This window comes from Colius striatus, chromosome 15, assembly GCF_028858725.1.
Source record: "Colius striatus isolate bColStr4 chromosome 15, bColStr4.1.hap1, whole genome shotgun sequence".
Lineage (NCBI taxonomy): Eukaryota > Metazoa > Chordata > Aves > Coliiformes > Coliidae > Colius > Colius striatus.
The window spans coordinates 5,880,060-5,893,648 of NC_084773.1; the positions used below are offsets into that span (position 1 = coordinate 5,880,060).

Here is a 13,589-nt window from a genome sequence, read left to right on the forward strand (position 1 = left end):
AAGTACAAAGGGCTTTTTGAAGGAAATTGGGTCAATTAGATGCCTGAACAGAACTGTGTTGCAGTGTGGTTTTTAGATACGAAACGCTGGGAAGGTTTTTTTTGATTAGCTGTGGCTGTGTGGTAGTTGTGGTACCAGTTAGCTTTGTGAAACTTTTCCATGGGGGTGGATGCTACTAATAAAGGCTAAAGATCATCCTCCTAGATAGCACTTTTTCCTTTGCTGTACGTGACTCTTGTAGTAAATATTCTTTCTTATGAAATTAATCATTTCTTTCTTTTTAGGGGGCTATTGCCTGACAACACTGGCCCTTAGAACTGCTTGCATCTTCTGTTTTTCTTACAAGGAACCACCTTTCCATGTGGCTTGTATGGCCAGTGCTCATTAAACCTGTCACAGAAGAACCTGGATTGCACTATAATCTGTGTCATGCAGTTTATTGCAAAAAAAAAATGCATCAACATTGTTGAATTTGAGCAAAACTTGATTTTTTGGGGAATAAGCAATATTCATCTCTCTATTCTCTGCTCCCAGTCTCAATAGCAGCCTATCTACAGCAGCTAATGGTTGAGCACTTTTATCCTATGTCTTTTTGCTCTTAACTACAACAAGGCAATTGTATCTATTATTACTTTTCCTCTTTCCAGAAGTGAAATCTGGCAAGTAGTTACACCTTGGCAGCTTCTCAAACAGGATACTTCAGTGAGATCTAATGGTAACAAAACCCCGCCTTGCAGTTCAGCTCAAAAGACCTATGGGTCACAAACAAGTTAAACATTAATTGCACTTCAGAGACAGACTTTCAGAGCTGTTGAATGAAGTTTAGGGTACAGTGTCGTTGTCTGATGAGTGGCAAAACAGAACTGCTTTGCTGTAATCCCATAGGCACTGTTGTGACACGTGTACAGCCACAGACCTTATGGACCTTTGCCCACCTAACAAATAGTTTTCTTTGACCACTGGTAAGAGATCACAGGAAGATTATTATATTCAGTACTTAAGCTATTTTTTTTAATGGTTACTGTGTTGTTTTGGCTTTCTTTTCCTATTTTGTTGTTGTTTGTTTGGGTGTTTTGGTCTTTTTCACAATACAAGCGTTTAAAAGAGTAAATAGAGATTGTGAAATGGTATGCACTGATCCTTAATAAATAGAAGTATTTGGGCAGAGCTCTGAAAAAATGTTTCCACAACTTGAATTTTAAAGTTTTATCCAAAGCAGGATTGGTTAGTTCTGTTTAGGCCTCCTCCTTGCCTAAATAAGCTGAAAGCTTTGGGAGGTGCTATCAAAATACTGTTTCACTGTGTACATACACTGGAGGAAAGCTAGATTATTAGTAATCCTTTAGTAGGCTACTGAAACAGAGTTCCAGGCACCTCTGTGAAGAAGGAAAAGAGTTTCTTTGTTGTTGAAGCAAACTGCTAGACAGAGGCACAGTGGTATGGCCACGTGACTCCATTAAGTTACCTACAACCCAAATGTTCTTCTGTCATTTCCATGATTTGTTGTTGTTTTTGTATTTAATGCCAAACAAGCCTCCCAGAACAGAAGAACTACTACATATTGACTTTGTGCACGCTAAATTAACTTGGCAGCTGGTTTGGTGTCAAAGCTGTCACAACTTTTGTCGTCTTTATGTGAATATCCTTAGCTCTCACTAATACTGGTTTCTTCTTGGCAGAATTTAATGTTGGTCAATATCGTCGAGATTTGGTGAAAAAGTATAAATCTTTTGAATTCTTCCTGCCTGACAATGAAGAAGGCTTGAAAATCAGGAAGTAAGTTTTGAATGTGTTTGGCTACATGATGCTAATTGTGTTCAAATGGTACCCTGCATAATTTGCTCTTAGAGACTGTGTAAGTTCTACTTTTGTGTGCTCAAGAAGAGACTACAGTGTGAAAGTACGTGGAAAAGAAATTCAGGAGAAGGTGGAGAAGTGATTTGTTCAGATTGCTTAAAATGTGGGGTATTTTTTTCTTAATTTTGTCCATCAGATGCAGAGAAGGTAAATCCTGGATTCCTTTTTGCTTTTCTGTAGGCTGTGACTGCTGTTGTTCCTTCAGATGTTCCAAGATATTTTCATTCAAAACAATGCAGTTTCAAAACATAGCTATTATATTTCTGGTTTTTTTTGGTAGGGTATCAGATAATAGCTGTGACTCTTCTATCTAATTCCTAAAATGCTATTTTAGAGCTTTTATGTGACTCATAAAAGAAAAACACCCACGTAACTGCTTCTCTTTTTGGTTTGCATACTGGAATTTTTCACCTGGAGTACTCTGAACGTATTTGTCATTATCTGTTCAAATGAGCAGGAACAGAACATGATTATTCTCTCCCTGAAATTGTGTCTTTGGCCAACATGCAGGTGCTTCATGCAGTCAGTCAGTGCACTGCCTCAAAAATTGCCATGTTTTGTTAATGCTGTGCAAAGCAAAGTGGGCATTGCTGTGAACATCTGTGCCCAGACGAAGCACTTGAGACTCCCCTCTTGCCTGGAAAGAGGCTGTGGTTTAATGTAAAGACCTAGAGAAGAAAGGGTAGATGAAGAGAAGGTCAGAGCAAGAGGGAGCTGCCTCTTTTTTATAGTAGATCTAATGGGAAAGTCTTTTGATTTGCTTCACCATTCATTGTCTTTTTTAGGATGTTCAGGAAAACATTTAAGAACGTGCAAGTACGAAAAGAAGATGAACAGAAATTTCAGAGGAATGGAAATGCAATTTGATTAGGCCACTTAAAATAGAGAGTATTTTGTTATTGATTGTTTCAGCTCAGGTGTCAAATATATGGACTTTATGGCTGTCTCTCTTCCCTTTCCCCTTCAGCAGCAGCTGAATATTGCTAATGTCAAAGGAGAACAACTTGCAGTAGAACCTCCTAATCCTTTGGGACCAAAGAGTAGATAGGAGGTGCATTAGCCTTACCAGTCCCTACCTTTTGCTTAGAGGTAGAGCCAAACCTTTTAACGTGCCTTTGTGTCACCTGTTAGACTAAATGATGGAGAATGTAACATGAAATGGGCTGTGTGAGCTAATCTGCCTAGTTAGCAATGAGTAAAGAGGGTTTGTATTTATTTAGTGAAGACTTGACTGATGAATCTCAGTTCCTGACAGCTATTAACCAGGCTAATGTGGAAATACTGTCAGGACTGAAAAGCCTTCATTTTTTCTGTTAAAATAAAGCTGTGCATGCAGAATATGGAAAATGTAAGAGAAGAGTTACGTGTTTCAGCCTGGTAGCCAACATAGAGTGGTAATGCATGGAAAGGCTGTTGGCATGGACAGTTTTTTATCTTGGTGCTGCAAAAGGATTGTACTTACTGGAAACAAATGGGGCTTTGTTCTACTAATGAGTAAATTGTGTACGACGTTAATATAGCCCACCAGTGTTACTTGTGTTAGAAGTCATGATGGACTTCAAAGATAATGCTAATTGTGGGGAACTGGGAAAGTTGCAAATGAGTTTATTCTTATCCAGGTTTAACACAAATATAAAGTATGCAGGGATGGGTTTTTTGGTGAGCAGTCTCCAGTACTAATTAGATTGGGTTGGTAACTACAGTGGGATGTTATTTTCGCCTCTGTCCCTAATGCTTGGTGCAAACTTTGGTTTAGTCTCTGTTTTAACAGATATTTTTTTTTCCCATAAGGAATTTTTACACAGTAATTCAAAACAGAAGAAGTAGATTACTAAAAAACAGTTTTCTGTCGACTTTAACTTAGGGCCACAACATAAGAGCCTTACATTGATTTATTTTTTCCCTCTTGGAGAATCAAATTAAGAAGCAAATACCTATGAGTAGGTAACTGAGAAAAGAACACAGTTGCAGGGATGATTCGGTGATGTTACTCTAGATCAGTGAAAATTTATCCTGGTCAGTACAGTTGGTGGGTATTCTGTGGTGATGGCTAGTGGTTGCAGTTGCACAGAGGAGCACTGCAGTGATGTTTTTTTAGGCGCATGGCCATGACCACGTTTCCTTAGTATAGTGTGGTTGACCTTTGTTGTTTTTCCCATACTTTGAGGAGGAGCTCCTTAAAAAAAAGTGGTTTTGAGATTACCTAACGTTTGCAGGGTACTTTGATCAAAAAAGCATTAATAGAATGACTTTAACCAGCATTTGGGTTTTACCCTCTTTCATTTTTCAGACAGTGTGCCTTAGCAGCGCTGAATGACGTCCGACAGTACCTCAGTGAAGAAAACGGGCACGTGGCTGTAAGTTTCTTGTTGAAGACACATTCTTGAGATGCTTCTCTACAAAACAGTGTGTGTGTATCTGGATAATATATACAGCCTGAGTAATTCCAATATCTCTTCAGTATATCAGGTTTTTTCTTCCTTTGGGAGTTGTATTTTAGATCTGCCTTGCTGCTGCAGTAAAAGGAGCACCTGAGTTGAGGGTGATGATGCCATGTGGAGAAACCACCTTTGGGACTTGAGGGTTTAACTAAGGGAGAGTGTAACACTAAAAAAAATGTTCCCCTTCTCTCCATCATGTAATTTACTGTTAAACACATCAGTGGTTCTGGTTACACTTGTGTTTCTGTTTGATAGTCTTGTGTTTCAAATGAAAGGTAAAGACTTACTCTGAACAAAAAGCATCCTGGGTATTGCTTGGCAGTTTTGTTACTGACATGAGAAATCTCTGAAGAGATTGCAGGACAAACTCAAAGTAAATTGCTGCATATCTGAGTATATCTTTGTGTAGCATGCAAAACATCAGCTGTTCAACTATTGACATTGTGTATACACATTAATTGGCATAGCATTGTAAGACTGCTAACACAACTCTATGGTGTTTTCAGTATCTGAGGAGGACCATTGCCTCTAAGTTCTGCTGGAGGCATGAGGCAAACTTCATTCTTTGGCAAAACACTGATGTGTTACCAGCTAGACAGTTCTTCCAGAAATTGCTGCATATATCTCATAATTAATGGCCAGGATTTACAGATCCTGTAGATTGCAGATTTTCTGGCCTTTAAATGTTTTTCACTTGCATTTGGAACAGCATATTGATTGCAGCATCTTTTTTGTGTGTAGTATAAGTTCACTATAAAACTATGCATTAATATTTAATGCTAATATTGGCCAGGAGGAAGATTCTGCCCTGTAGTACATGTTAGGCTTAAATTCTGGATCCTTCTTCCAAATGTTCTGTTCTGCTAGTAGTGCTTTCAAAGTATTACTTTTTTTAGTGTTTAAAAAACCATGTGTGTAAAGTGGGAATGTCTTTTGTTTTCCTGTTGAGCATGCTGACTTGATGGGCCAGAGGGAAGGGGAAGTGTTTTCTTTGCTTTCCTTCACATTGAGGGACTTTGAATCCCTATTTTTGTTGTTGCTGACAGAATGCTTTTCACAGGCTATCATGATGATTTAACTCATGATGTTTTAACCCCCCACTCTCTCTGTAATTATTCATAGGTCTTTGATGCTACAAACACAACTCGAGAACGTAGAGAAACTATTTACAAATTTGGTGAAGAAAATGGATATAAGGTGAGTTAAAAGCAAAGGAGTTCTGAGATAACACTTGGACAAGTAAGGCAGGGGTAATTATGCCCTTACCTGTACTCTGAGTTAAGAAGTGCACTAGCGTAAGCCAGATCTTTCCTAGGTGTTTAGTCTATAGTGCATTTTGTGTTCTCAAGCATTGTTTGTGATTAATCCTCTTTTTTCTCTTTTTCAATGTTTTTACTGCTTGGAGCTAATCTTCTTCTATGCTATGGCTTCACTTCTGTCGTCCTGGACCTGTAGTTCTGAATGTATTGTCAGCAAGAACTGTTTAAAATATGGATCTTAGTGCAGTTCGGATTTTTGCTGCAGAAACACATCAGGGATTCTGTTTTAGTTCTGTACAAACCAAAAACTTTCTGTGGATTTCTACCTTCTGTTATGCATTTAGCTGTTCTCCGGTAGTCTTTCATTTCCTTTACATTTCATAAACCTTTGAAGACAACAAAACACAAATCTGTTCTCAAGTGAGGCTTCTCCATTCATTCCAAGGCTTCTAAATTATTATTAAAGCTTGAATTACTGTTTTTGTGGCTGAACTTGCATCCTCTGCATTTATTTCTTCATCTTCCACCCTAAATAGTTCTCACTGCAAAATAATTCCATTAAGGAAAAGAGTATAGAGCACAATGCTTTGGGGAATAGTAGGCTGACACTTTCCAATGAGAGGGTCTGGAGGGACCTTCTGGTAAATGGAGATAAGATTAATGCATGGCTCTGTTGCAAAGAGGTTAGCATGGATGTGGGCAATATGCTGCTCATTTGTGTTACATCTCCAGAGCCTTTTTAATGTATCTTCCCTCTTCCTTCTTTCTATACACGTGACTTCCCGTTTGGACTGAAGACGTTTTTTGTTGAGTCTGTATGTGTCGATCCAGAGGTCATTGCTGCAAACATTGTGGTGAGTATAGGAAGGTTTAACTGCTTTAAGTAGCTCAGTGTTTTCAGAAGTACATTAGAAAACTTCCAGTAGCAAAAAAGTATGAGCTCCCATTAATGAAACACGTTGATTTTCCTATCCCTGTGTTCCTAACTCAGAAGTTCAGTTCTATGAGGAAGAGCTCTTTTTGCTTGACATGCATTTTAATTACCTTCCAGAAAATATTTGTATTGTGTTGTCCTTCCCCTTCCTACCTCTTTAAGCTTCAAATAAAAAAAAGAAAAAAGCTTATGTACTACTTTCCTGTTCTTACTTTAAACAGCAAGTGAAGCTGGGTAGTCCTGACTATGTTGATTGTAGTAATGATGAAGCAACAGAAGACTTCATGAAAAGAATAGAGTGCTACAAGAACTCATATGAGACGTTAGATGAAACTCTTGACAAGTAAGTAATGAAATAGTACTGTGATCACAACTGGGTTATTTTAAGATGTTTCCTTAGGGGATGGAGCATCACATATCAGAGACTTGTGCTTTCTACTCATGGGTTTTTTTGATGGCTCTTTTAGCAAATTCGAGAGACTTGACTCTGGGGGCATAGCCTGGAAACTTGCTTGAGGAAAATTGGCTAATGAGTCTACTCTGACACAGTTATTCTTTTTGATTTTCCCACTTAGAGAATGATGTGATTGGTCTGGGATAGAACCAGCATTTAGAAATTATTGCAGACTTGCTGTTGTGTTGGTGGTTGGTTGGTTTTTTAGTATGTAGAGAAGACCCGAGTGATTTGTAAGCACAACTTGATTCGCTGACACAGCTAAAATGAGTTTTGAACACATTAGTCTTAAAAATGTGACTTCTAGAATTTATTTGTTTGTGCTTACAAACTATCCTACAGGTGCAGGGCTGTGAGAAACATTCTTAGCTGTTTTATTTGCCTTTTTCATTCACTTTCAACACTTCAGAGTAAAGTAGGGATGACCCTTGTGAGGAGGAGTCCTGTTTCTCTTGCTACAGTCCAGGATTTCAGTGTGGGATTTTGAGCTGCACTCTTACCAAGTGCTCCAGGGTTGTGTTAGGACAAGTGCTAGAGAGAAAGCTGAGCTGCATTTTAATGTAATTGAGTATAAGCAATGTGAAACTGGTTCAATCAGGTCACTTCATGCATGTAATTTCTGTGATGGACCTAACGGTTGTGCCAGGGTAAAATAGTAATGATTAACTTCAGATGATGCTATCAGAGATGAGGTGATGCCATTTGCTTCTCAGCACTTTCATTTGGTTTTATTATAAGTGTTCTTGTTTTATTGTGGTGTGATATCTCACGTGGTGAGGATGCATTAAAATGACTGTGGACAGCAGGTTAAGGGAGGTTCTCCTCCTCTACTTTGCCCTAGTAAGACCACATCTGGAGTACTGTGTCCAGTTTTGAGCTCTCCAGTTCAAGAGAGACAGGGAGCTACTGGAGAGAGTCAGGATATCTTACTGAAGCCACCACAGTTGAATGACTCCACTGAATCTTCCTTTCAGTGTATTTTTCCAAGAGAAAGATCTAGATTTGAGAGACAATGTGCAAATAAAGAGAACAGAAAAGTAATGTGAGGATCTTACATGTGAAAACATTAGAGTTCATCCTGTAGCTTTGGAATATTGCATTGTTTCTTAGGACTAATGCATATTCCTTGAGTAATTGAGGGTTTGTTTATTGTTTTGTCTTGTTGTCCCTTTCCTTTATGATGAGAAAGAGTGTGGGAGGATTGTGGTAGAATCTGATAGAAACTGTGTGGAATCTTACGTGGTGTTTTTTTGTTTGCTCATGAAAGGGATCTTTCTTACATTAAAATTATGGATGTAGGAAGGAGTTACCTTGTGAACAGAGTAATCGATCACATTCAGAGCCGGATTGTCTACTACCTCATGAACATCCATGTGACTCCTCGGTCAATCTACCTCTGTCGGCACGGAGAAAGTGAACTCAATCTGAAAGGGAGAATAGGAGGAGATCCCGGACTGTCTGTCAGGGGGAAAGAAGTATGTACCTCCTGAACAAGTGTCACTGGGTTTTGTGTATGTCTATGCATGTGTGCTGGGTAGTTACAGCTTTCTTCCTCTCCACTCTTTTCCTCTCAATGGGGATAAGAAAGATTCTTTTAGTTGGGTGTGTGGGTAATGGAAAGTGGTTGGGCACAGGTTGTGAGTTGTGGTTTGGTACATGCTCTTTTATCTGTCATCCTGTTGGCTGCAATCCCTTTTCATCCTTTAGCACAAAACAGTTGTCAAGGGAGCTTTATTTTTAACGGTATTTTTGTAAAATCCCAACTCATTGGGTAATTGGGAAGGTTCCCAAGTTAATACTGAAAGGAAAGTTCCTGGAGGCAAAGATAGAAACTGCAAACTTGTATGTTCCTTATACTCCTTTCCTTCCCTCTCCTGTCCCTCTTGGCTTAACAGAATGTGTTGTATTTCTTAGAAGAAACTTTGACAGAGCCTTTTGGAAAGGTTATGATGAGTTTACAGAGGCTAGAGCCTTTGTGTTCCAAGCTGAACAGTGTGTTGGCTCTGAGCCCCGATCCAATGTCTCATGGTTTTTTTTCTTTCAGTTTGCCAAATGCTTGGCACAATTTATTAATGAACAAAATATCAAAGACCTGAAGGTTTGGACCAGCCAGATGAAAAGGACGATTCAGACTGCAGAAGCCTTGGGAGTGCCTTATGAGCAGTGGAAGGTTTTGAATGAGATAGATGCAGTAAGTTCTCTTTTAATTGTCTAATAAGTTGCTTTGTTTGCTAGGGATAAGGGAAGTGACTTAATTTTGTAGTGGTATGCCTTTGATGGCATGGAAAGTCATTGAAGCTGTTTCTGGAGGCTGAAAGAATTGTCGCTAATTCCTGTTAACAAGGGCTAAATGTTTGACTAAATTTTGCCATAAGCAATGTAGTCTTATTTTGTCTTTCCCAATAAGACATTCCCCTGTAGAAACCATGTTGCTGGGAATTTTTTTGCAAGTGGAGGATGCAAAGAAATAAAATGTGACTTTTCTCAGTGTCTTTGCTTGCCCATGTATGTAACATATAGGGATTTAATGATTCCATGTAACCACATCTGAGTCCAGCTCAGTGCCCTGTTCATCATGTGTGATGAATTTGGTTTTTGAATGTCAAAGTAACAAAGTACAATGGTTAAGGGTTATTTATATATGTTTTTATTTGAGTGATAGTGTTTTGCACTACTGGAAATACAGACTTTTAAATTATTTTTATTACCTACAGGGAGTATGTGAAGAGATGACATATGAAGAAATACAGGAAAATTACCCACTTGAATTTGCACTGAGAGACCAAGACAAGTACAGATACAGATACCCCAAAGGAGAGGTATGCTGTTGTTTTCTCTTAAGGTGAAGGGCTTCCCTGTCTCCTTGAATACATGCATGCTGGCTTTAGGAAGGAAAAATACATTGAAAATTAGTAAAAGGGTTATTCCTTTCTTCAGGGGAAAGCATCTAGGAACTTGCAAGTATTGAGCCCAGACCATTTAATTTGATTCAAGGCTCGGAGAATAAACTGATAGATTTAGAAGAACAATTGAGCTTTGATTTCAGGAGCATCGTTTCTATGCTGGTCCTGCAGTGTTAAAGCAGGAAGAAGGAGTACAAGGCTTCACAATATTGCCTGTGCCACATTGGTCTTCCACTTTAATAAACTCCTTGCCTCTGGGAAAAGAACTTGCTGACAGCTTTTCTAAAGCAAACCCATTACTGCGCAGCATTTACCAGATGGTCACAAGGCCTGTCCCTGGGTGCTAAAGGCTTAGGATTCAGGGTAGCAGGAAGGAGGAGTAATTGGGCCAGCTGCTCCACTGCTCTGCTGCTCCCATGTTTGTGTCTGAGGAAGCAGAGCTCTCTTCTAGTTCATCGGCAGTCAGGAGTAATCACTGTGCCAAGAGCAGCTTGTGATAAGAGCAGTGTTCTGGCGGGTGTGACCCCAGTCTAATAATGAGGCAGTCATTAGGCTGCAAAGTTCTCCTAATCCATTAGAACAAGGACTGTTTGTTTTTTTCCCAAACTGCTGACATCCTCTAGGATGGTGACAAACATTTCAAACTCCCTCCTCGCCTTGGGGTGATGAGTTGATGTCAGTTTGACTGGAGACCTCTGCTGAGTTTATCTAGCCAAGGGGCTGAATCAGCAGTGCCACTTTCCAAGTAGGCAGTGCCAGGGTGAAGGCCTTCTGCTGTGGTCATTGCCAGCCCTGATGGGTGCTGGGCTGTGCTCTCCACGTGTGCAATGCGTGACACATTTTGGAAGTGTTGTCCCTCCTGTGCACAGGAAAAGTTAAGCACACACATGCAGAAATCCTGCTGTTCCCCTGCAGCAGCAGATTCACTGTGTGCACACTGTGCAAGACAGGCTGCAAGAGAAAACCACCTCCATGCTTTGTGATTTGAGGAGGTGGTGGCTTCCATCAGCAGGCCACTTTGTCTGAGCCCACGGTTGGTTTTCAAAGGGCAGCCTGAACAAGTCAGGCTTTGTGAACTCTTTGCATGTTGACTGTGGGCTGTGCTTCACAGATGTTTTTGCTTCAAAGAGAGATGCTTTTGAAGGTGAGGTATGGAAAATGATGTGCAAGACTTAACCTGTACATTTACAGACACTGTGAATGAAATTCTAGGTACTTTGTGGAAATTTTTGATCACAGTGACTAGTTTATTACACTTTTCCACGAGGGAGGTGTACTTTGTTATGTGTACTCTTTGATAGTCTGGAAGACTTGCACCATGTTCTTAACTTAAGGAAAATTCTTACTACAATATTTGTGCACTAGTATAACATTTAGGAGATGACTAATATGAAAGTAAGATCCATTGTATATACATCTGCTGTTCAAAGAGTTTTCCCTTTTTAATGTCTTGTGTATTTCTCCTCCCCACCCAGTCCTATGAAGATCTTGTTCAGAGACTGGAGCCTGTAATTATGGAACTTGAAAGGCAGGAAAATGTGCTTGTCATATGTCACCAAGCTGTCATGCGCTGCTTGCTTGCCTATTTTCTTGACAAGCCTGCAGGTAAGTCTTCCTTGATGTGTTACAAGTGGTCTATTTTTAAAAACTGTACAGATTAAGGTTCCAAACAGTAAATTGTAACAGTTTCCTTTATCCTCAGAGAGTGGTTGTGCTAGGCAAGTATGCAGGTGTAATTCTTTGTGTGTGACTCACATGGGAAACATAATAGTTGATTTTTATTGATCTACTCCTCTCCTGAAATACTGAAAGGTTCTCCTCCCCCTCTGCTCTGCCCTGCTGAGGCCTCGTCTGGAGTCCTGTGTCCAGTTCTGGGTTCCCCAGCTCAAGAGGGACAGGGAACTGCTGGAGAGAGGCCAGCACAGGGCCACCAAGATGATCATGGGACTGGAACATCTTTCATAAGAGGAAAGGCTGCGGGAACTGGGGCCGTTCAGTCTGGAAAAGAGAAGACTAAGGGGGGACCTCATTAATGCTTATAAGTATTTGTTTAACAGGTGTATATCAGGAGGATGCAGCAACACCTTTTTCTGTAGTGTCCAGTGACTGGACAAAGGGTGATGGACAAAAGCTGAAGCACAAAAAGTTCCACTTAAACACAAGGAAAACTTCTTTACTGTAAGGCTGAGGGAGCCCTGGCACAGGCTGCCCAGCGAGGGTGTGGAGGCTCCTCCTCTGGAGGTTTCCAAACCCACCTGGACACATTCCTGTGCCCCCTAATGGAGGGGAACCAGCTTTAGACTAAATGTTCTCTAGAGGTCCCTTCCAACCCCCACCATTCTGTGATCCTGTGAAATGGCTTGGTTTTTGCTCTGTTTGAATAACAACTTTGTTGCATGCTAGGGATGAAATCAGATACACTGCAAATAAAAAGAAATTGAAGTAGTTATCTTTAACATAATATAAAAGTTAGTGTTCTTGTCCTGTGTGTTTCATGTCTTTTGTTGTCTGGTTTCTCAGAACAACTGCCTTACCTGAAGTGCCCACTGCATACTGTCTTAAAGCTAACCCCGGTGGCTTATGGTAAGTAGTATTAAGTAGATATAATATGTAAGTAAATATACTGACTATGCCATTAGCAAAGTCTGTGAAGCACTTAAAACACATTTTTAATTTGTTTTACTTGGAAATAGATTTGGACACTTAGGTGTGACCTTGCATGGATGCCTGTACAGCTTTGTTAGGATCAGGGAATCTTTGGGTTTACATTTGCTTTGTGTTAGGTTAGAAAATACATATGTATTGAAGGCCTGAAACTATCAGTGGCTCTAACTGCTGGTGGACAATTTCCTTTTGCACTGGGTTCATATGCTGTTATCCTATCTCTGGCAAACCCCTGCCATTTGCACACAGCTGGTACAGCAAGCCTTCAGCTTCTAGTGATGTAGTTGAGGATATTACTTTTTTAGAAGACAGGCAAATTTACATTTATATAGGCTTGTCATCTTACAAAGGATGTTCTTACCCCTAAGTAGCTTTGCTCTCTTTTCCTGAAGTACTCTCCAACATGAACTTACATTGTTTGTTGTTGGCCTTGTCAGCAGCTGTTCTCAGTGCTTAGCTCAGGGGCTTTGACTGAGATTTGCCTCTAGCTTGTCGAGTGTGGGGTATGGGTTGTAACATGTACTTCTGAGTTCTTAGACTTATTGCTAATTAAGTTTTGTGTGTGTTTCAGCCTCAACTTAACACATGCCTGCTATTAATTTTCTTTAAGTGATGGCTTAATTATATCTTCTGATATGACACTTGAGAAGATTATTTCTAGACAAAGAGAAGTATCTGCACAGCTTTCCAGGAAATGGGTGGCCAAAAAATGCTGGTCGAGTTACTAATCGGAAATGCAAAGCTGTCTGTGATTGTCAGCTTTGAAAAATGGCAGTCTGGGCTTGTGCTTTGGGTTTGGTTACGTTTCAAATAAAGCTGGGACAAGTAACTAGCTGTTCTAGTTGATTGCAGTATCGTCCTGCAGCAAGTGAAAACCGCCAGTGCTTTGGTGACACCTTGTGTTCCTTGCCTTGCATGGCAAGCTGGAGTTTGGGAAGTAGAGGTTTAGATAGTGAAAACTACCTGTCTTTTCTTTTTTTCTCCCCTCTTTTTTTGGCCCTTTTCCATAGAAACAGTTTTGGTTTGCTTGGTTTTTGTCCATTTTGTTTCAGTGTTTTCTTTTTTAATGGGAAATTG

General features: G+C 40.0%; 1 protein-coding gene across 5 annotated transcripts in view; it reads left to right on the forward strand.

Annotated features, from left to right (window-relative positions):
- LOC104550936 (6-phosphofructo-2-kinase/fructose-2,6-bisphosphatase 4) overlaps positions 1–13,589 on the forward strand; it is a 51,882-nt gene that overhangs the window by 25,681 nt on the left and 12,612 nt on the right. For all 5 annotated transcript variants that reach the window (XR_009819785.1, XM_062008187.1, XM_062008184.1 and 2 more), the window contains exons 3-12: positions 1,680–1,776; positions 4,148–4,214; positions 5,421–5,495; positions 6,355–6,411; positions 6,713–6,834; positions 8,213–8,420; positions 8,990–9,136; positions 9,660–9,764; positions 11,324–11,453; positions 12,369–12,431. Coding sequence is in view for 4 of the 5 variants with exons in the window: in XM_062008187.1 (XP_061864171.1) it covers positions 1,680–1,776; positions 4,148–4,214; positions 5,421–5,495; positions 6,355–6,411; positions 6,713–6,834; positions 8,213–8,420; positions 8,990–9,136; positions 9,660–9,764; positions 11,324–11,453; positions 12,369–12,431 (1,071 nt within the window). In the remaining variant the exon portion in view is untranslated. The remainder of the gene's footprint in view (positions 1–1,679; positions 1,777–4,147; positions 4,215–5,420; positions 5,496–6,354; positions 6,412–6,712; positions 6,835–8,212; positions 8,421–8,989; positions 9,137–9,659; positions 9,765–11,323; positions 11,454–12,368; positions 12,432–13,589) is intronic.